Source organism: Crinia signifera, chromosome 1 (assembly GCF_055691185.1).
Source record: "Crinia signifera chromosome 1, ASM5569118v1, whole genome shotgun sequence".
Taxonomy (NCBI): Eukaryota; Metazoa; Chordata; class Amphibia; order Anura; family Myobatrachidae; genus Crinia; species Crinia signifera.
In genome coordinates this window covers 217279465-217302914 of record NC_139217.1, presented here as the reverse complement: position 1 = coordinate 217302914, position 23450 = coordinate 217279465, and the positions used below count along the sequence as shown (strand labels likewise).

The 23450-nt window shown below is 40.9% G+C and overlaps 1 protein-coding gene and 1 long non-coding RNA gene across 2 annotated transcripts in view; both read left to right on the top strand.

The window, feature by feature from the left end:
• Positions 1–9301, top strand: part of LOC146064789 (uncharacterized) — a 382419-nt gene extending 373118 nt beyond the window's left edge. The window contains exons 12-15 of the mRNA XM_083178664.1: positions 99–158; positions 1981–2040; positions 9068–9127; positions 9246–9301. Coding sequence (XP_083034790.1) covers positions 99–158; positions 1981–2040; positions 9068–9127; positions 9246–9301 — 236 coding nt within the window. The remainder of the gene's footprint in view (positions 1–98; positions 159–1980; positions 2041–9067; positions 9128–9245) is intronic.
• Positions 9302–10947: 1646 nt separating this feature from the next.
• On the top strand, positions 10948–19478 carry LOC146027226 (uncharacterized). The gene is made up of 4 exons (XR_014454719.1): positions 10948–11008; positions 15687–15746; positions 17556–17615; positions 19425–19478. It is a non-coding gene; the product is annotated as an uncharacterized LOC146027226 (long non-coding RNA).
• Positions 19479–23450: the final 3972 nt, after the last annotated feature.

Below are 23450 nucleotides of genomic sequence, written 5' to 3'. Positions count from 1 at the left end.
GTTTTACATTTCTTTTAAATTCAGTTTTCTGCTAATTTTGTGAAAGCAAATGAATCAACAGTTAGGGATGATATTTTTATTTTTATTTCTTTCATTAGCAAGTGGGAAAAAGGCAACTTCCAAAAGACGACACATTCAAGCTGCTGATGGTGTTGATGGTGAGTGCTAGAAAAGCAAAAATCAGACCATAGTTTAGCAGGCATATACAATTCTGCAATATTGTCATGTAATAGTTCACATATAACTCTGTCACAATCTCTGGATTCCTTCTGTAAGATGTAGATAAGTTCAAACTGCACAGCGTAGCAGCACTACAGCACAATTCTGAATAATTGCACAAAAAGAATATTGAGACCATATAGCCCAAAGAGAATCATTGGCTGCTCCTATCACTTTCACTGCTATCAGCTAAACTACCACCCCACCAACGTCAGCTCTCAACACTCCCCTCATGGCCATTATTCTGTCAGGTGGTTGTTGGCTGAAAATTATTATTATTTTTTTGTGTGAATATTACATTTTGTTCTGCAAATTGTATCTGCTTTCAATTTTTTAAGTAACCAACGAATGTGAGTGAATATATTTTTGTAGACATTTGGGATTATTAAAATATGGGTTTATATAAAAATATTGTTCTGAGTACTGGCATATTATCCTTTCACAAACTGGGTGCTGGCAGTTGGTGATCCGACCGCTAGACCCCCACTAAAAGAGAGCGCCTCGATCTGTTGGGCACATTTACTAATCTGTCGTATTTACTGATTTGGCCTGTGGCGTAGGCAGGCTTATTCCACCAAATTCTTTTTAAAGCCTGTATATACGACCGCTAAATACAAATATGAGTTGGCAGCCTGCACAGATCAGTTTCAGTGTAAAAAAATAGAAGAAATAAATAAATACATTTTGAAAATGTAAATTTTGAAAAATATATTTAAATATATATATATATATATATATATATATATATATCGTTTTTTTAAAATAAATTGCACTGAATGCTGCACTGATCCATGCAAGCTAATGCCAAATACGCCTGGAAAATGAGGAGTATTTAAAAGCGTATTTTCAAGGCAATTACTGGTCATATCTTGCTTATTACCGGCTGTATATTGCATACGGCTGGTTAGTAAATTAGGAATCCTTATCGTATTCTTTCGATGGCATATGCATTCGTATTCGGAAAAAGGAATGTGCCATAAATACGAATTGATGTATTTTCTGCATAATTGCATACGACTGCTTATGAATAAGGTTAGACAGTTTGTTTTGTTGTTGCTGTATAGGAGTAGGAAGCGGATGGAGGGTCAGGGGAGCAGTGAGTAGAATATGGTCTTTGATCCACAAGAGTTTAGGAGCATACATGGGGCAATTATAGCCCTTTTTCGAAGCGATCTGTTTAGAAATTAAGCACAGACCGCTTCGTTGTACACCCCATAGTAGTGTAGATTCCTGGGAAACGCCAGCTCAGATCTTGACTATGTGTAGTCAAGACCTAGTCAAATCGCCAGTGTTCTAACCAGAGAACACTGGTTAGCACAGATCGACCATACACACATCGCTATGTGTTGAATTAGTTTAGAACAGGGTGGGAATGACTATGGTGTATCATTTGGCTGAAGCTGCCAGGCTTTTTCTCCACATGAAAAATCAGCACTTTTCACTGTATTTAGGGTGAAGTAGACCCGTCCTATTCAATCCTCGAACCGATTGTTCACCTGGCCGAGAAATCCAGCCTTGGCAAAACTGCATGAATAGTCGAATTTGCCGCAAATTCACGTGGTTATGGCAAAGTTTCAGCCATTTTCGGCCATTTTTGTGGCCGTTTTTCGCTCTTGCCGATTCATGCCGAGCATGACAAATTATACCAGTAGAACTCACATTTGTTTTACATTTCTTTTAAATTCAGTTTTCTGCTAATTTTGTGAAAGCAAAGGAATCAACAGTTAGGGATGATATTTTTATTTTTATTTCTTTCATTAGCAAGTGGGAAAAAGGCAACTTCCAAAAGACGACACATTCAAGCTGCTGATGGTGTTGATGGTGAGTGCTAGAAAAGCAAAAATCAGACCATAGTTTAGCAGGCATATACAATTCTGCAATATTGTCATGTAATAGTTCACTGGTGCTCATTGAGAGGGAAGCTTGCATTACTAAAGTGAAGCTTGATTACTTAAGTGAGTTGGAAACTGAAGCAGGTGAGTTATCTTGCATTCTGTCTGTCTTGTATTCTTTATCTGTCTTTCTATATAGAGACTGTAATTTTGAGGGAGAAATCTGAGTGTGATTTTGGTTGTGCCTGTATCTGTATAGTGTATTGTTACTAGGTGTGAACAGATACTAGGAGGAGGAGCTTAATCTAGGTGTCAAGGAAGATTAGGGGGAGGAGCTGAGTGTAACAGGGGCCTGACATACTATATAAGGAGGGGCAGAGCTCATTTGGGAGCGTGCTCATTGAGAGGGAAGCTTGCATTACTAAAGTGAAGCTTGATTACTTAAGTGAGTTGGAAACTGAAGCAGGTGAGTTATCTTGCATTCTGTCTGTCTTGTATTCTTTATCTGTCTTTCTATATAGAGACTGTAATTTTGAGGGAGAAATCTGAGTGTGATTTTGGTTGTGCCTGTATCTGTATAGTGTATTGTTACTAGGTGTGAACAGATACTAGGAGGAGGAGCTTAATCTAGGTGTCAAGGAAGATTAGGGGGAGGAGCTGAGTGTAACAGGGGCCTGACATACTATATAAGGAGGGGCAGAGCTCATTTGGGAGCGTGCTCATTGAGAGGGATGCTTGCATTACTAAAGTGAAGCTTGATTACTTAAGTGAGTTGGAAACTGAAGCAGGTGAGTTATCTTGCATTCTGTCTGTCTTGTATTCTTTATCTGTCTTTCTATATAGAGACTGTAATTTTGAGGGAGAAATCTGAGTGTGATTTTGGTTGTGCCTGTATCTGTATAGTGTATTGTTACTAGGTGTGAACAGATACTAGGAGGAGGAGCTTAATCTAGGTGTCAAGGAAGATTAGGGGGAGGAGCTGAGTGTAACAGGGGCCTGACATACTATATAAGGAGGGGCAGAGCTCATTTGGGAGCGTGCTCATTGAGAGGGAAGCTTGCATTACTAAAGTGAAGCTTGATTACTTAAGTGAGTTGGAAACTGAAGCAGGTGAGTTATCTTGCATTCTGTCTGTCTTGTATTCTTTATCTGTCTTTCTATATAGAGACTGTAATTTTGAGGGAGAAATCTGAGTGTGATTTTGGTTGTGCCTGTATCTGTATAGTGTATTGTTACTAGGTGTGAACAGATACTAGGAGGAGGAGCTTAATCTAGGTGTCAAGGAAGATTAGGGGGAGGAGCTGAGTGTAACAGGGGCCTGACATACTATATAAGGAGGGGCAGAGCTCATTTGGGAGCGTGCTCATTGAGAGGGAAGCTTGCATTACTAAAGTGAAGCTTGATTACTTAAGTGAGTTGGAAACTGAAGCAGGTGAGTTAGAATACTGAAAAAGGTGAGTTTGAACACAGTCTAAATTTTCATATTCTGTTTTATTGTAATAGATTCATCTTCTTTCTATCCTATTGTAACCTGTTGCTCAATTTTGACATTTAATTCATTGTATCTATATTTTTCCAACATTGTATGTCATTTTTACTCATTCACTATTATTTTCTATTATCTTTGCCACACATTTATTGCACTCTGTTTCCCTCTTCACGCCTGCTTACATTTGCCTCACTTCTGACCTTCTCTGTTCCCTTCATCCTCTCACTTGTTGTTGTTTCATACTTAATTGGATTACTCAATCAACCTGATTTTACCCACTGGTCTCCTCTCTGACAGTAGTTCCTTGCCTGTTACCTTCTCTCTTACTCTGTTTTCTACCAAATTTACTACAGACGCTGTCTGTCCTCCCAAATCCCTCTGTCTGCTTTCACTAACCTACCCTCTCACCTTCGGTTCCTCATGGCTGTTAATCTCTCAACTTCACTTTCTCCAACTGCTCCTCCCCCCTCCCATCCCATACCTATCCTGACCACTCGCCCCCGCACCCCCACCCTCCCAATGACCCCCCCTCGCTTCTGCAATCCCAAAAACCTTATCCACATAAATACACAACCCACCCCCCCTCTTTCCTGTGCACTATGGAACGCCAGATCCATCTGCAACAAACTCCCTGCCATCCATGACCTATTCATCTCTAGAGCATTCCACCTCCTTGCTATCACCGAGACCTGGCTCTCCACCTCTGATTCTGTCTCTCCAGCTGCTCTCTCCCACGGTGGCCTCTCTTTCTCTCACACTCCCAGGCCTGACGGTCGCCAAGGTGGCGGTGTGGGTTTTCTCCTCTCAGCCTCATGCACCCACAGTGTCATTCACCCTGAACCCTCTCTTCTTTTCTCCTCCTTTGAGTCTCACTCTATCCGTCTATACTACCCCTACCACCTCCGTGTCGCTGCAATCTACCGCCCCCCTGGCCCTATCTCCCAATTTCTTGACAACTTCGCCGCCTGGCTTCCACACTTCCTCTCCTCTGACCTGCCATCTGTCATTCTTGGTGACTTTAACATCCCCTTGGATAACCCCGCTGATCCTGGCACCTCCAAACTCCTCTCTCTCTGCTCCTCTCTTGGCCTATCTCAGTGGACTACCTCTCCCACCCACATCCAAGGACACTCCCTCGATCTCGTCTTCTCTCGCTCTTGTTCCCTTACTGACTACACTATCTCAGCTTTTCCTCTTTCTGACCATCACCTCATCTCCTTCTCCCTCACTGCTTCCCCCTCTCCCACCCCCCCTCCCAAGCGCATTGTCTCACGGCATAACGTCAACACACTTGATCTTGCTGCCTTCTCAAACACGCTGTGTCCTCTTCTCGCCCCAATCGCCCTCATGTCCTGCCCGAACCTCGCTGCCTCCCTCTATAATGACACCCTATCTTCGGCATTGGACTCTGCCTGCCCTCCCTCCTCTATCCCCCTTCGATGCTCCAACCCCCAACCGTGGCACTCACCTATCACCCGATTCCTTAAAAAGTGCTCTCGCACTGCTGAGCGCTTCTGGAAGAAATCACGCTCCCTTGCGGATTATCTCCATTTCAAATTCATTCTTTCCTCCTTCAGCTCTGCCCTTGCTTTGGCCAAGGAATCCTACTTTAAGTCCCTCATCCTTTCCCAATCATCCAATCCCCGCAGGCTCTTCGCCACCTTCAACTCCTTGCTCTCCCCCCCTCCTCCAGCTCTTCCGTCCTCCATCGTAGCCGCTGATTTTGCTACCTACTTTTCAACCAAAATCTCCTCTCTCAGGACTGCCATCACTGCTGCCATGACCTCACCCTCTCCCTCCTCCCCTCCTACATCTCCACTCCCCTCCTTCCAACCCCTGTCCTCATTTTACCCCACCACTGCTGCTGAAGTCCACTCTATCCTTCAATCCGCTTCTCCCTCCACCTGCCCGCTTGATCCTATCCCCTCCAATATTATCCGTCGTCTCAGTCCATCAGTCTGCTCTCACCTGGCTCACCTCTTTAATCTTTCCCTATCCTCTGGGATCTTCCCTTCCTCCTTCAAACACGCTCTTGTCTCCCCAATTCTCAAAAAAACAAATCTGGACCCCAACTCTCCATCCAACTACAGGCCCATCTCCCTCCTCCCTTTTGCCTCCAAACTCCTAGAACGTCTGACCTATAATCGTCTCCTAAGCCACCTTACTGCTAACTCCATTCTAGACCCCCTCCAATCCGGGTTCCGCCCTTTACATTCCACTGAAACTGCCCTGACCAAAGTCACTAACGATCTACTATCGGCTAAATCCAAAGGCCTCTTCTCTATCCTCATCCAGCTTGATCTGTCGGCTGCCTTTGACACTGTTGACCACCCTCTCCTGCTCAACACCCTCCGCTCCTTTGGCATCACTGGCACGGTCTTCTCCTGGTTCACCTCATACCTCTCCGATCGCTCCTTCTCCGTCTCCACTCCGAGCTCCTCCTCTCCTACTACCCCCCAGCCAGTCGGTGTTCCCCAAGGGTCAGTCCTTGGCCCTCTCCTCTTCTCCCTCTACACCACCTCTCTGGGCACCCTCATCAGCTCCTATGGTTTTCATTACCACCTTTATGCTGATGATACCCTAATCTATCTCTCCTCCCCCGACTTATCCCCATCACTTCTGTCCAAGGTCTCCGAATGCCTCACGGCCATCTCAGCCTGGATGACCCAACGCTTCCTGAAACTAAACATGGCTAAAACTGAACTTCTAATCTTCCATCCCCCGAACATCCCCTCTTCTCCCACTATCTCCATCAGCATTGGTGAAACCGAGATCACGTCCACCGACCAAACGCGCTGCCTCGGTGTCATCATTGACTCCTCCCTCTCTTTCACCCCCCACATTCGTGCTCTCTCACAGTCTTGCCGCTTTCACCTACGCAACATCTCACGCATCAGACCATTCCTCTCCACTGACGCGACCAAAATTCTCATTCACTCTCTTGTCATCTCCCGCCTTGACTACTGCAACATCCTTCTCTCTGGGCTACCTCTCACCCGCCTCGCACCTCTCCAATCCATTCTTAACGCTGCTGCTAGGCTCATCTTCCTCTCCCGCCGCTCTACCTCCGCCTCCCCCCTCTGTTTATCTCTTCACTGGCTCCCCATTCCTTTCCGAGTTCTCTTTAAACTCCTCACCACCACCTACAAGGCTCTCTCCTCCTCCACAGCTCCCTACCTCTCTTCACTGATCTCTATCCACACTCCCTCCCGTCCTCTTCGCTCCATCGCTGACCGCCGACTGACCTCTCACCTAATCACCTCCTCCCACTCCCGTGTCCAAGATTTCTCTCGCGCTGCCCCCCTGCACTGGAACAACCTCCCGCCACCCATCAGGCTATCTGATTCCCTAACCTCCTTCAAGCGCTCCCTCAAAACCCACTTTTTTCGACTAGCCTATCCCTCCTCCTAACCTCTTTTGATCCTCCTATCCTGCCTCCGTTCCCCTCCGTTCCTACTTATCCTATTGTATTTCGTTCGTCCACCCACCTATTTTTGGTATGTTAACTCTTATGAGCAGGGCCCTCCTTCCTCACGTACTCACCCTACCTCATTACCTCACCTGTGCTCCTGTCCTGTTCTTCCCTTCCTCTACTTCATCTTCAGTCTCCTTGACAATTTTGACACCTACTTCTGAACTGATGCTGATTTTAGTTCTACCAGCTATACCCCTATTTATACTGTATCTTTCTACACACCCTGTACGTTACCTTGTAATTTGTTTTTTTTTGTTTGCTATGTACGGCGCTGCGGACACTTTGTGGCGCCTTATAAATAAACGTACTACTACTACTACTACATATAACTCTGTCACAATCTCTGGATTCCTTCTGTAAGATGTAGATAAGTTCAAACTGCACAGCGTAGCAGCACTACAGCACAATTCTGAATAATTGCACAAAAAGAATATTGAGACCATATAGCCCAAAGAGAATCATTGGCTGCTCCTATCACTTTCACTGCTATCAGCTAAACTACCACCCCACCAACGTCAGCTCTCAACACTCCCCTCATGGCCATTATTCTGTCAGGTGGTTGTTGACTGAAAATTATTATTATTTTTTTGTGTGAATATTACATTTTGTTCTGCAAATTGTATCTGCTTTCAATTTTTTAAGTAACCAACGAATGTGAGTGAATATATTTTTGTAGACATTTGGGATTATTAAAATATGGGTTTATATAAAAATATTGTTCTGAGTACTGGCATATTATCCTTTTACAAACTGGGTGCTGGCAGTTGGTGATCCGACCGCTAGACCCCCACTAAAAGAGAGCGCCTCGATCTGTTGGGCGCATTTACTAATCTGTCGTATTTACTGATTTGACCTGTGGCGTAGGCAGGCTTATTCCACCAAATTCTTTTTAAAGCCTGTATATACGACCGCTAAATACAAATATGAGTTGGCAGCCTGCACAGATCAGTTTCAGTGTAAAAAAATAGAAGAAATAAATAAATACATTTTGAAAATGTAAATTTTGAAAAATATATTTAAATATATATATATATATATTTATCGTTTTTTAAAATAAATTGCATTGAATGCTGCACTGATCCATGCAAGCTAATGCCAAATACGCCTGGAAAATTAGGAGTATTTAAAAGCGTATTTTCAAGGCAATTACTGGTCATATCTTGCTTATTACCGGCTGTATATTGCATACGGCTGGTTAGTAAATTAGGAATCCTTATCGTATTCTTTCGATGGCATATGCATTCGTATTCATAAAAAGGAATGTGCCATAAATACGAATTGATGTATTTTCTGCATAATTGCATACGACTGCTTATGAATAAGGTTAGACAGTTTGTTTTGTTGTTGCTGTATAGGAGTAGGAAGCGGATGGAGGGTCAGGGGAGCAGTGAGTAGAATATGATCTTTGATCCACAAGAGTTTAGGAGCATACATGGGGCAATTATAGCCCTTTTTCAAAGCGATCTGTTTAGAAATTAAGCACAGACCGCTTCGTTGTACACCCCATAGTAGTGTAGATTCCTGGGAAACGCCAGATCAGATCTTGACTACGTGTAGTCAAGACCTAGTCAAATCGCCAGTGTTCTAACCAGAGAACACTGGTTAGCACAGATGGACCATACACACATCGCTATGTGTTGAATTAGTTTAGAACAGGGTGGGAATGACTATGGTGTATCATTTGGCTGAAGCTGCCAGGCTTTTTCTCCACATGAAAAATCAGCACTTTTCACTGTATTTAGGGTGAAGTAGACCCGTCCTATTCAATCCTCGAACCGATTGTTCACCTGGCCGAGAAATCCAGCCTTGGCAAAACTGCATGAATAGTCGAATTTGCCACAAATTCACGTGGTTATGGCAAAGTTTCAGCCATTTTCGGCCATTTTTGTGGCCGTTTTTCGCTCTTGCCGATTCATGCCGAGCATGACAAATTATACCAGTAGAACTCACATTTGTTTTACATTTCTTTTAAATTCAGTTTTCTGCTAATTTTGTGAAAGCAAAGGAATCAACAGTTAGGGATGATATTTTTATTTTTATTTCTTTCATTAGCAAGTGGGAAAAAGGCAACTTCCAAAAGACGACACATTCAAGCTGCTGATGGTGTTGATGGTGAGTGCTAGAAAAGCAAAAATCAGACCATAGTTTAGCAGGCATATACAATTCTGCAATATTGTCATGTAATAGTTCACATATAACTCTGTCACAATCTCTGGATTCCTTCTGTAAGATGTAGATAAGTTCAAACTGCACAGCGTAGCAGCACTACAGCACAATTCTGAATAATTGCACAAAAAGAATATTGAGACCATATAGCCCAAAGAGAATCATTGGCTGCTCCTATCACTTTCACTGCTATCAGCTAAACTACCACCCCACCAACGTCAGCTCTCAACACTCCCCTCATGGCCATTATTCTGTCAGGTGGTTGTTGACTGAAAATTATTATTATTTTTTTGTGTGAATATTACATTTTGTTCTGCAAATTGTATCTGCTTTCAATTTTTTAAGTAACCAACGAATGTGAGTGAATATATTTTTGTAGACATTTGGGATTATTAAAATATGGGTTTATATAAAAATATTGTTCTGAGTACTGGCATATTATCCTTTCACAAACTGGGTGCTGGCAGTTGGTGATCCGACCGCTAGACCCCCACTAAAAGAGAGCGCCTCGATCTGTTGGGCACATTTACTAATCTGTCGTATTTACTGATTTGGCCTGTGGCGTAGGCAGGCTTATTCCACCAAATTCTTTTTAAAGCCTGTATATACGACCGCTAAATACAAATATGAGTTGGCAGCCTGCACAGATCAGTTTCAGTGTAAAAAAATAGAAGAAATAAATAAATACATTTTGAAAATGTAAATTTTGAAAAATATATTTAAATATATATATATATATATATATATATATATATATCGTTTTTTTAAATAAATTGCACTGAATGCTGCACTGATCCATGCAAGCTAATGCCAAATACGCCTGGAAAATGAGGAGTATTTAAAAGCGTATTTTCAAGGCAATTACTGGTCATATCTTGCTTATTACCGGCTGTATATTGCATACGGCTGGTTAGTAAATTAGGAATCCTTATCGTATTCTTTCGATGGCATATGCATTCGTATTCGGAAAAAGGAATGTGCCATAAATACGAATTGATGTATTTTCTGCATAATTGCATACGACTGCTTATGAATAAGGTTAGACAGTTTGTTTTGTTGTTGCTGTATAGGAGTAGGAAGCGGATGGAGGGTCAGGGGAGCAGTGAGTAGAATATGGTCTTTGATCCACAAGAGTTTAGGAGCATACATGGGGCAATTATAGCCCTTTTTCGAAGCGATCTGTTTAGAAATTAAGCACAGACCGCTTCGTTGTACACCCCATAGTAGTGTAGATTCCTGGGAAACGCCAGATCAGATCTTGACTACGTGTAGTCAAGACCTAGTCAAATCGCCAGTGTTCTAACCAGAGAACACTGGTTAGCACAGATGGACCATACACACATCGCTATGTGTTGAATTAGTTTAGAACAGGGTGGGAATGACTATGGTGTATCATTTGGCTGAAGCTGCCAGGCTTTTTCTCCACATGAAAAATCAGCACTTTTCACTGTATTTAGGGTGAAGTAGACCCGTCCTATTCAATCCTCGAACCGATTGTTCACCTGGCCGAGAAATCCAGCCTTGGCAAAACTGCATGAATAATCGAATTTGCCGCAAATTCACGTGGTTATGGCAAAGTTTCAGCCATTTTCGGCCATTTTTGTGGCCGTTTTTCGCTCTTGCCGATTCATGCCGAGCATGACAAATTATACCAGTAGAACTCACATTTGTTTTACATTTCTTTTAAATTCAGTTTTCTGCTAATTTTGTGAAAGCAAAGGAATCAACAGTTAGGGATGATATTTTTATTTTTATTTCTTTCATTAGCAAGTGGGAAAAAGGCAACTTCCAAAAGACGACACATTCAAGCTGCTGATGGTGTTGATGGTGAGTGCTAGAAAAGCAAAAATCAGACCATAGTTTAGCAGGCATATACAATTCTGCAATATTGTCATGTAATAGTTCACATATAACTCTGTCACAATCTCTGGATTCCTTCTGTAAGATGTAGATAAGTTCAAACTGCACAGCGTAGCAGCACTACAGCACAATTCTGAATAATTGCACAAAAAGAATATTGAGACCATATAGCCCAAAGAGAATCATTGGCTGCTCCTATCACTTTCACTGCTATCAGCTAAACTACCACCCCACCAACGTCAGCTCTCAACACTCCCCTCATGGCCATTATTCTGTCAGGTGGTTGTTGACTGAAAATTATTGTTATTTTTTTGTGTGAATATTACATTTTGTTCTGCAAATTGTATCTGCTTTCAATTTTTTAAGTAACCAACGAATGTGAGTGAATATATTTTTGTAGACATTTGGGATTATTAAAATATGGGTTTATATAAAAATATTGTTCTGAGTACTGGCATATTATCCTTTCACAAACTGGGTGCTGGCAGTTGGTGATCCGACCGCTAGACCCCCACTAAAAGAGAGCGCCTCGATCTGTTGGGCACATTTACTAATCTGTCGTATTTACTGATTTGGCCTGTGGCGTAGGCAGGCTTATTCCACCAAATTCTTTTTAAAGCCTGTATATACGACCGCTAAATACAAATATGAGTTGGCAGCCTGCACAGATCAGTTTCAGTGTAAAAAAATAGAAGAAATAAATAAATACATTTTGAAAATGTAAATTTTGAAAAATATATTTAAATATATATATATAGGAATTGGGTGCGGCGGCACTCGACAAGATGCTGAAATAAATGCCAGGAGACTGGACTGGTTCCCAACGTTTCGAGGCAGTGTGCCTCTTTATCAAGGTGCAGAAAGACAGGTATACATAATAAAAAACATACCTTTATCCCTTTCCGTTGCGTTCAGCGTCCACGCCGGCGCCTCCTCCCGTCGCGGCGACATGACGTCATCAATTCGGTATGAAGGGGCGGGCGTCTGGCTAACGTCACACAGTGGGCGTGCTAAAATTGCAATACATAGTATTGAATAATGTGCATATAAGAGCATGTATGTATGTACATGCAAGGTGCAAAAACAATCGCTCAAAATATATAAATAACCGTGCTGATTCCAACAAACATATGTGAATGCAAAATGACAAACCAAAAACTGTAGTGATAACTCAGAAAAAAACGTGCTAAATATATCAGAGTGAGCTGTAAATATATACTACAAAAAAAATTAAAAAGAACAAACAAACAACATATAGAATGTAGGACAAATGTGTTCCCTAAATTTGTCTTAAAAATAGGCATGTTTGGAATAAAGTGTCTCTTGATGGACGACACACAGTGTCGACTCACCAATCTGCACTGTAATATATTCATTGCTAAATGCACAATTCAGTTAGTATAAGTGCATACATTCATATTTGCACCTCAATTTAAGATGGACCAAGGCTTAACATATTCAATTTACCTAACAAGGAACCTTATAATCAATCAGAACAACTGCTTCCTTTACATTATACCATTTGGTCAATCTAATGACCCTGGTGGCATCTATGGTTATATACCCTTCTGCCATCAATGGTCAGTATTGGGAAAACAGCGTTTTTTGTATATTTTCACGTGTATATATTTTATCTATAAAAAATATGACAGACCCGAGTACTCATTAAGCCCTTTGGGGGCCAGAGTCTCGAGTCTGTAAATCCATCTGCTCTCAGCTTGGCACAGTTGGAGGCCCCTGTCACCTCCTCTCTTGGATTTCGGGATTTGTTCGATAATCCTATATTTTAAAGAAGTTAAAGGGTGTTTCGCCTCGAAGAAGTGGCGAGCTACCGGCTGCTCGCTCACTCCGGTAGCGATGGCGCTTTTAATGGCTGACCTATGCCCTGCAGCTCTATCTTTAAAAGGTCTGATTGTTTTGCCGACGTAGTGTCGACCACATTGGCAACTAATCAGATACACCACGTAGTCGGATGTGCAGGTGACCCGCTGTCTGATCTTGATGGGTCGTCCAGAGTAAGGGTGGTAAAAGGTGTCGCCCACAACCATGAACTTGCACGTAGTGCACCCACTACATTTGTAGCACCCATTTTTTGGGGTGCCCAAAAAGGTGGGATGTTGGATGGTCGGTGTGGTGATGTCATTTTTTACTAAAAAATTTTTGAGATTCCTTCCCCGTGTATATGCACACATCAATTTTTTATTTTGTATGGAACGTAGTGTAGGGTCCCTGTTGACAATAGGCCAAAGTTTTCTTGTTACTTTGCTAATGTCAGCACTTGCAGGGTGGAATGAATTCACCCAAATCAGGCTGTTCTCACCGCTAATTTTGGGGGATGGTTGGAGCGCCTGGTGTCTGGTCATATTGGACACTTTAATTTTGGTTTTTATTAACTCATCCTTGGGGTAACCCCTGGTCACAAATTTGTCGACCATTTGGTTAAGGGTATCTTTCACTTCCGATGCCTCACTGACAATGCGACGGACTCTGAGCATCTGTGAAAGGGGGAGTCCCCGTTTGAGCGGTGGTGGATGGTGGCTAGTGGCCAATAACAAGTTGTTGCGGTCTGTATCTTTACAGTGCAACGCTGTATTGATATGGTTGTTTGCAACAGTGATTTTTACATCTAAGAACACTGCACTCTGTTGGTCTATGGCATATGTGAATTTTACTGCTGAGTTGGATGCATTGTGGTTGCGGATGACTTCTTCAAATTCCTCCCTGGGTCCAGTCCAGAACATCAGCAGATCATCTATATACCTGGTGTAAAGCAACAGATGACTGCTGATGTCCGGACTGTCAAAGAATGCCTGCTTTTCCACCTGGAACATGTAGCTGTTAGCCAGCGATGGGGCCACTGAGGACCCCATCGCACAGCCACACAGCTGGAGAAAGAACTTGTTGTCAGACATAAAATAATTACGTTGGAGAGTCAACCTCAATAATTGCATAAACAACTCAATATTAGGTCCTTTATAGTGAGGGCTGTGGGTGATGAGAGCACGGACCGCCGCAAGCCCCCCCTCATGCGGAATGCATGTGTAGAGGCTTGCGACGTCCACCGTGCATATCCAACAGCCATCAGGGACCCGTTGAAGATCAGCCAATTTCAGCAACAGAGAGTTTGTGTCCTTTAGGTATGTGGCTTCTCCCTGAACACAGGGTTGGAGGAAGGAATCCAGAAAGATAGATACCACCTGATACAGAGACCCCCGGGCCGAGATGATGGGCCTACCCGGGGGTTCTCTCAGGTTTTTGTGTATCTTTGGCAACAGGTACATCAGCGGCACAATTGGATAGGGGGTCTTCAGGGCCTCCCTGGTGGTCTGGTCGATATTTCCACCATTGAAGGCACTATCCACAATCTGGTCCAACTCTGATTTGTAATCCGATGTGGGGTCTTTGGACAAAGGAAGATAGGTGGTGCTGTCGTATTTACTGATTTGACCTGTGGCGTAGGCAGGCTTATTCCACCAAATTCTTTTTAAAGCCTGTATATACGACCGCTAAATACAAATATGAGTTGGCAGCCTGCACAGATCAGTTTCAGTGTAAAAAAATAGAAGAAATAAATAAATACATTTTGAAAATGTAAATTTTGAAAAATATATTTAAATATATATATATATATATATCGTTTTTTAAAATAAATTGCACTGAATGCTGCACTGATCCATGCAAGCTAATGCCAAATACGCCTGGAAAATGAGGAGTATTTAAAAGCGTATTTTCAAGGCAATTACTGGTCATATCTTGCTTATTACCGGCTGTATATTGCATACGGCTGGTTAGTAAATTAGGAATCCTTATCGTATTCTTTCGATGGCATATGCATTCGTATTCGGAAAAAGGAATGTGCCATAAATACGAATTGATGTATTTTCTGCATAATTGCATACGACTGCTTATGAATAAGGTTAGACAGTTTGTTTTGTTGTTGCTGTATAGGAGTAGGAAGCGGATGGAGGGTCAGGGGAGCAGTGAGTAGAATATGGTCTTTGATCCACAAGAGTTTAGGAGCATACATGGGGCAATTATAGCCCTTTTTCGAAGCGATCTGTTTAGAAATTAAGCACAGACCGCTTCGTTGTACACCCCATAGTAGTGTAGATTCCTGGGAAACGCCAGATCAGATCTTGACTACGTGTAGTCAAGACCTAGTCAAATCGCCAGTGTTCTAACCAGAGAACACTGGTTAGCACAGATGGACCATACACACATCGCTATGTGTTGAATTAGTTTAGAACAGGGTGGGAATGACTATGGTGTATCATTTGGCTGAAGCTGCCAGGCTTTTTCTCCACATGAAAAATCAGCACTTTTCACTGTATTTAGGGTGAAGTAGACCCGTCCTATTCAATCCTCGAACCGATTGTTCACCTGGCCGAGAAATCCAGCCTTGGCAAAACTGCATGAATAGTCGAATTTGCCGCAAATTCACGTGGTTATGGCAAAGTTTCAGCCATTTTCGGCCATTTTTGTGGCCGTTTTTCGCTCTTGCCGATTCATGCCGAGCATGACAAATTATACCAGTAGAACTCACATTTGTTTTACATTTCTTTTAAATTCAGTTTTCTGCTAATTTTGTGAAAGCAAAGGAATCAACAGTTAGGGATGATATTTTTATTTTTATTTCTTTCATTAGCAAGTGGGAAAAAGGCAACTTCCAAAAGACGACACATTCAAGCTGCTGATGGTGTTGATGGTGAGTGCTAGAAAAGCAAAAATCAGACCATAGTTTAGCAGGCATATACAATTCTGCAATATTGTCATGTAATAGTTCACATATAACTCTGTCACAATCTCTGGATTCCTTCTGTAAGATGTAGATAAGTTCAAACTGCACAGCGTAGCAGCACTACAGCACAATTCTGAATAATTGCACAAAAAGAATATTGAGACCATATAGCCCAAAGAGAATCATTGGCTGCTCCTATCACTTTCACTGCTATCAGCTAAACTACCACCCCACCAACGTCAGCTCTCAACACTCCCCTCATGGCCATTATTCTGTCAGGTGGTTGTTGACTGAAAATTATTATTATTTTTTTGTGTGAATATTACATTTTGTTCTGCAAATTGTATCTGCTTTCAATTTTTTAAGTAACCAACGAATGTGAGTGAATATATTTTTGTAGACATTTGGGATTATTAAAATATGGGTTTATATAAAAATATTGTTCTGAGTACTGGCATATTATCCTTTCACAAACTGGGTGCTGGCAGTTGGTGATCCGACCGCTAGACCCCCACTAAAAGAGAGCGCCTCGATCTGTTGGGCACATTTACTAATCTGTCGTATTTACTGATTTGACCTGTGGCGTAGGCAGGCTTATTCCACCAAATTCTTTTTAAAGCCTGTATATACGACCGCTAAATACAAATATGAGTTGGCAGCCTGCACAGATCAGTTTCAGTGTAAAAAAATAGAAGAAATAAATAAATACATTTTGAAAATGTAAATTTTGAAAAATATATTTAAATATATATATATATATATATATCGTTTTTTAAAATAAATTGCATTGAATGCTGCACTGATCCATGCAAGCTAATGCCAAATACGCCTGGAAAATGAGGAGTATTTAAAAGCGTATTTTCAAGGCAATTACTGGTCATATCTTGCTTATTACCGGCTGTATATTGCATACGGCTGGTTAGTAAATTAGGAATCCTTATCGTATTCTTTCGATGGCATATGCATTCGTATTCGGAAAAAGGAATGTGCCATAAATACGAATTGATGTATTTTCTGCATAATTGCATACGACTGCTTATGAATAAGGTTAGACAGTTTGTTTTGTTGTTGCTGTATAGGAGTAGGAAGCGGATGGAGGGTCAGGGGAGCAGTGAGTAGAATATGGTCTTTGATCCACAAGAGTTTAGGAGCATACATGGGGCAATTATAGCCCTTTTTCGAAGCGATCTGTTTAGAAATTAAGCACAGACCGATTCGTTGTACACCCCATAGTAGTGTAGATTCCTGGGAAACGCCAGATCAGATCTTGACTACGTGTAGTCAAGACCTAGTCAAATCGCCAGTGTTCTAACCAGAGAACACTGGTTAGCACAGATCGACCATACACACATCGCTATGTGTTGAATTAGTTTAGAACAGGGTGGGAATGACTATGGTGTATCATTTGGCTGAAGCTGCCAGGCTTTTTCTCCGCATGAAAAATCAGCACTTTTCACTGTATTTAGGGTGAAGTAGACCCGTCCTATTCAATCCTCGAACCGAATGTTCACCTGGCCGAGAAATCCAGCCTTGGCAAAACTGCATGAATAGTCGAATTTGCCGCAAATTCACGTGGTTATGGCAAAGTTTCAGCCATTTTCGGCCATTTTTGTGGCCTTTTTTCGCTCTTGCCGATTCATGCCGAGCATGACAAATTATACCAGTAGAACTCACATTTGTTTTACATTTCTTTTAAATTCAGTTTTCTGCTAATTTTGTGAAAGCAAAGGAATCAACAGTTAGGGATGATATTTTTATTTTTATTTCTTTCATTAGCAAGTGGGAAAAAGGCAACTTCCAAAAGACGACACATTCAAGCTGCTGATGGTGTTGATGGTGAGTGCTAGAAAAGCAAAAATCAGACCATAGTTTAGCAGGCATATACAATTCTGCATTATTGTCATGTAATAGTTCACATATAACTCTGTCACAATCTCTGGATTCCTTCTGTAAGATGTAGATAAGTTCAAACTGCACAGCGTAGCAGCACTACAGCACAATTCTGAATAATTGCACAAAAAGAATATTGAGACCATATAGCCCAAAGAGAATCATTGGCTGCTCCTATCACTTTCACTGCTATCAGCTAAACTACCACCCCACCAACGTCAGCTCTCAACACTCCCCTTATGGCCATTATTCTGTCAGGTGGTTGCTGACTGAAAATTATTATTATTTTTTTTTGTGAATATTACATTTTGTTCTGCAAATTGTATCTGCTTTCAATTTTTTAAGTAACCAACGAATGTGAGTGAATATATTTTTGTAGACATTTGGGATTATTAAAATATGGGTTTATATAAAAATATTGTTCTGAGTACTGGCATATTATCCTTTCACAAACTGGGTGCTGGCAGTTGGTGATCCGACCGCTAGATCCCCACTAAAAGAGAGCGCCTTGATCTGTTGGGCACATTTACTAATCTGTTGTATTTACTGATTTGGCCTGTGGCGTAGGCAGGCTTATTCCACCAAATTCTTTTTAAAGCCTGTATATACGACCGCTAAAAACAAATATGAGTCGGCAGCCTGCACAGATCAGTTTCAGTGTAAAAAAATAGAAGAAATAAATAAATACATTTTGAAAATGTAAATTTTGAAAAATATATTTAAATATATATATATATATATATATCGTTTTTTAAAATAAATTGCACTGAATGCTGCACTGATCCATGCAAGCTAATGCCAAATACGCCTGGAAAATGAGGAGTATTTAAAAGCGTATTTTCAAGGCAATTACTGGTCATATCTTGCTTATTACCGGCTGTATATTGCATACGGCTGGTTAGTAAATTAGGAATCCTTATCGTATTCTTTCGATGGCATATGCATTCGTATTCGGAAAAAGGAATGTGCCATAAATACGAATTGATGTATTTTCTGCATAATTGCATACGACTGCTTATGAATAAGGTTAGACAGTTTGTTTTGTTGTTGCTGTATAGGAGTAGGAAGCGGATGGAGGGTCAGGGGAGCAGTGAGTAGAATATGGTCTTTGATCCACAAGAGTTTAGGAGCATACATGGGGCAATTATAGCCCTTTTTCGAAGCGATCTGTTTAGAAATTAAGCACAGACCGCTTCGTTGTACACCCCATAGTAGTGTAGATTCCTGGGAAACGCCAGATCAGATCTTGACTACGTGTAGTCAAGACCTAGTCAAATCGCCAGTGTTCTAACCAGAGAACACTGGTTAGCACAGATGGACCATACACACATCGCTATGTGTTGAATTAGTTTAGAACAGGGTGGGAATGACTATGGTGTATCATTTGGCTGAAGCTGCCAGGCTTTTTCTCCACATGAAAAATCAGCACTTTTCACTGTATTTAGGGTGAAGTAGACCCGTCCTATTCAATTATCGAACCGATTGTTCACCTGGCCGAGAAATCCAGCCTTGGCAAAACTGCATGAATAGTCGAATTTGCCGCAAATTCACGTGGTTATGGCAAAGTTTCAGCCATTTTCGGCCATTTTTGTGGCCGTTTTTCGCTCTTGCCGATTCATGCCGAGCATGACAAATTATACCAGTAGAACTCACATTTGTTTTACATTTCTTTTAAATTCAGTTTTCTGCTAATTTTGTGAAAGCAAAGGAATCAACAGTTAGGGATGATATTTTTATTTTTATTTCTTTCATTAGCAAGTGGGAAAAAGGCAACTTCCAAAAGACGACACATTCAAGCTGCTGATGGTGTTGATGGTGAGTGCTAGAAAAGCAAAAATCAGACCATAGTTTAGCAGGCATATACAATTCTGCAATATTGTCATGTAATAGTTCACATATAACTCTGTCACAATCTCTGGATTCCTTCTGTAAGATGTAGATAAGTTCAAACTGCACAGCGTAGCAGCACTACAGCACAATTCTGAATAATTGCACAAAAAGAATATTGAGACCATATAGCCCAAAGAGAATCATTGGCTGCTCCTATCACTTTCACTGCTATCAGCTAAACTACCACCCCACCAACGTCAGCTCTCAACACTCCCCTCATGGCCATTATTCTGTCAGGTGGTTGTTGACTGAAAATTATTATTATTTTTTTGTGTGAATATTACATTTTGTTCTGCAAATTGTATCTGCTTTCAATTTTTTAAGTAACCAACGAATGTGAGTGAATATATTTTTGTAGACATTTGGGATTATTAAAATATGGGTTTATATAAAAATATTGTTCTGAGTACTGGCATATTATCCTTTCACAAACTGGGTGCTGGCAGTTGGTGATCCGACCGCTAGACCCCCACTAAAAGAGAGCGCCTCGATCTGTTGGGCACATTTACTAATCTGTCGTATTTACTGATTTGACCTGTGGCGTAGGCAGGCTTATTCCACCAAATTCTTTTTAAAGCCTGTATATACGACCGCTAAATACAAATATGAGTTGGCAGCCTGCACAGATCAGTTTCAGTGTAAAAAAATAGAAGAAATAAATAAATACATTTTGAAAATGTAAATTTTGAAAAATATATTTAAATATATATATATATATATATATCGTTTTTTAAAATAAATTGCATTGAATGCTGCACTGATCCATGCAAGCTAATGCCAAATACGCCTGGAAAATGAGGAGTATTTAAAAGCGTATTTTCAAGGCAATTACTGGTCATATCTTGCTTATTACCGGCTGTATATTGCATACGGCTGGTTAGTAAATTAGGAATCCTTATCGTATTCTTTCGATGGCATATGCATTCGTATTCGGAAAAAGGAATGTGCCATAAATACGAATTGATGTATTTTCTGCATAATTGCATACGACTGCTTATGAATAAGGTTAGACAGTTTGTTTTGTTGTTGCTGTATAGGAGTAGGAAGCGGATGGAGGGTCAGGGGAGCAGTGAGTAGAATATGGTCTTTGATCCACAAGAGTTTAGGAGCATACATGGGGCAATTATAGCCCTTTTTCGAAGCGATCTGTTTAGAAATTAAGCACAGACCGATTCGTTGTACACCCCATAGTAGTGTAGATTCCTGGGAAACGCCAGATCAGATCTTGACTACGTGTAGTCAAGACCTAGTCAAATCGCCAGTGTTCTAACCAGAGAACACTGGTTAGCACAGATCGACCATACACACATCGCTATGTGTTGAATTAGTTTAGAACAGGGTGGGAATGACTATGGTGTATCATTTGGCTGAAGCTGCCAGGCTTTTTCTCCGCATGAAAAATCAGCACTTTTCACTGTATTTAGGGTGAAGTAGACCCGTCCTATTCAATCCTCGAACCGAATGTTCACCTGGCCGAGAAATCCAGCCTTGGCAAAACTGCATGAATAGTCGAATTTGCCGCAAATTCACGTGGTTATGGCAAAGTTTCAGCCATTTTCGGCCATTTTTGTGGCCTTTTTTCGCTCTTGCCGATTCATGCCGAGCATGACAAATTATACCAGTAGAACTCACATTTGTTTTACATTTCTTTTAAATTCAGTTTTCTGCTAATTTTGTGAAAGCAAAGGAATCAACAGTTAGGGATGATATTTTTATTTTTATTTCTTTCATTAGCAAGTGGGAAAAAGGCAACTTCCAAAAGACGACACATTCAAGCTGCTGATGGTGTTGATGGTGAGTGCTAGAAAAGCAAAAATCAGACCATAGTTTAGCAGGCATATACAATTCTGCATTATTGTCATGTAATAGTTCACATATAACTCTGTCACAATCTCTGGATTCCTTCTGTAAGATGTAGATAAGTTCAAACTGCACAGCGTAGCAGCACTACAGCACAATTCTGAATAATTGCACAAAAAGAATATTGAGACCATATAGCCCAAAGAGAATCATTGGCTGCTCCTATCACTTTCACTGCTATCAGCTAAACTACCACCCCACCAACGTCAGCTCTCAACACTCCCCTTATGGCCATTATTCTGTCAGGTGGTTGCTGACTGAAAATTATTATTATTTTTTTTTGTGAATATTACATTTTGTTCTGCAAATTGTATCTGCTTTCAATTTTTTAAGTAACCAACGAATGTGAGTGAATATATTTTTGTAGACATTTGGGATTATTAAAATATGGGTTTATATAAAAATATTGTTCTGAGTACTGGCATATTATCCTTTCACAAACTGGGTGCTGGCAGTTGGTGATCCGACCGCTAGATCCCCACTAAAAGAGAGCGCCTTGATCTGTTGGGCACATTTACTAATCTGTTGTATTTACTGATTTGGCCTGTGGCGTAGGCAGGCTTATTCCACCAAATTCTTTTTAAAGCCTGTATATACGACCGCTAAAAACAAATATGAGTCGGCAGCCTGCACAGATCAGTTTCAGTGTAAAAAAATAGAAGAAATAAATAAATACATTTTGAAAATGTAAATTTTGAAAAATATATTTAAATATATATATATATATATATATCGTTTTTTAAAATAAATTGCACTGAATGCTGCACTGATCCATGCAAGCTAATGCCAAATACGCCTGGAAAATGAGGAGTATTTAAAAGCGTATTTTCAAGGCAATTACTGGTCATATCTTGCTTATTACCGGCTGTATATTGCATACGGCTGGTTAGTAAATTAGGAATCCTTATCGTATTCTTTCGATGGCATATGCATTCGTATTCGGAAAAAGGAATGTGCCATAAATACGAATTGATGTATTTTCTGCATAATTGCATACGACTGCTTATGAATAAGGTTAGACAGTTTGTTTTGTTGTTGCTGTATAGGAGTAGGAAGCGGATGGAGGGTCAGGGGAGCAGTGAGTAGAATATGGTCTTTGATCCACAAGAGTTTAGGAGCATACATGGGGCAATTATAGCCCTTTTTCGAAGCGATCTGTTTAGAAATTAAGCACAGACCGCTTCGTTGTACACCCCATAGTAGTGTAGATTCCTGGGAAACGCCAGATCAGATCTTGACTACGTGTAGTCAAGACCTAGTCAAATCGCCAGTGTTCTAACCAGAGAACACTGGTTAGCACAGATGGACCATACACACATCGCTATGTGTTGAATTAGTTTAGAACAGGGTGGGAATGACTATGGTGTATCATTTGGCTGAAGCTGCCAGGCTTTTTCTCCACATGAAAAATCAGCACTTTTCACTGTATTTAGGGTGAAGTAGACCCGTCCTATTCAATTATCGAACCGATTGTTCACCTGGCCGAGAAATCCAGCCTTGGCAAAACTGCATGAATAGTCGAATTTGCCGCAAATTCACGTGGTTATGGCAAAGTTTCAGCCATTTTCGGCCATTTTTGTGGCCGTTTTTCGCTCTTGCCGATTCATGCCGAGCATGACAAATTATACCAGTAGAACTCACATTTGTTTTACATTTCTTTTAAATTCAGTTTTCTGCTAATTTTGTGAAAGCAAAGGAATCAACAGTTAGGGATGATATTTTTATTTTTATTTCTTTCATTAGCAAGTGGGAAAAAGGCAACTTCCAAAAGACGACACATTCAAGCTGCTGATGGTGTTGATGGTGAGTGCTAGAAAAGCAAAAATCAGACCATAGTTTAGCAGGCATATACAATTCTGCAATATTGTCATGTAATAGTTCACATATAACTCTGTCACAATCTCTGGATTCCTTCTGTAAGATGTAGATAAGTTCAAACTGCACAGCGTAGCAGCACTACAGCACAATTCTGAATAATTGCACAAAAAGAATATTGAGACCATATAGCCCAAAGAGAATCATTGGCTGCTC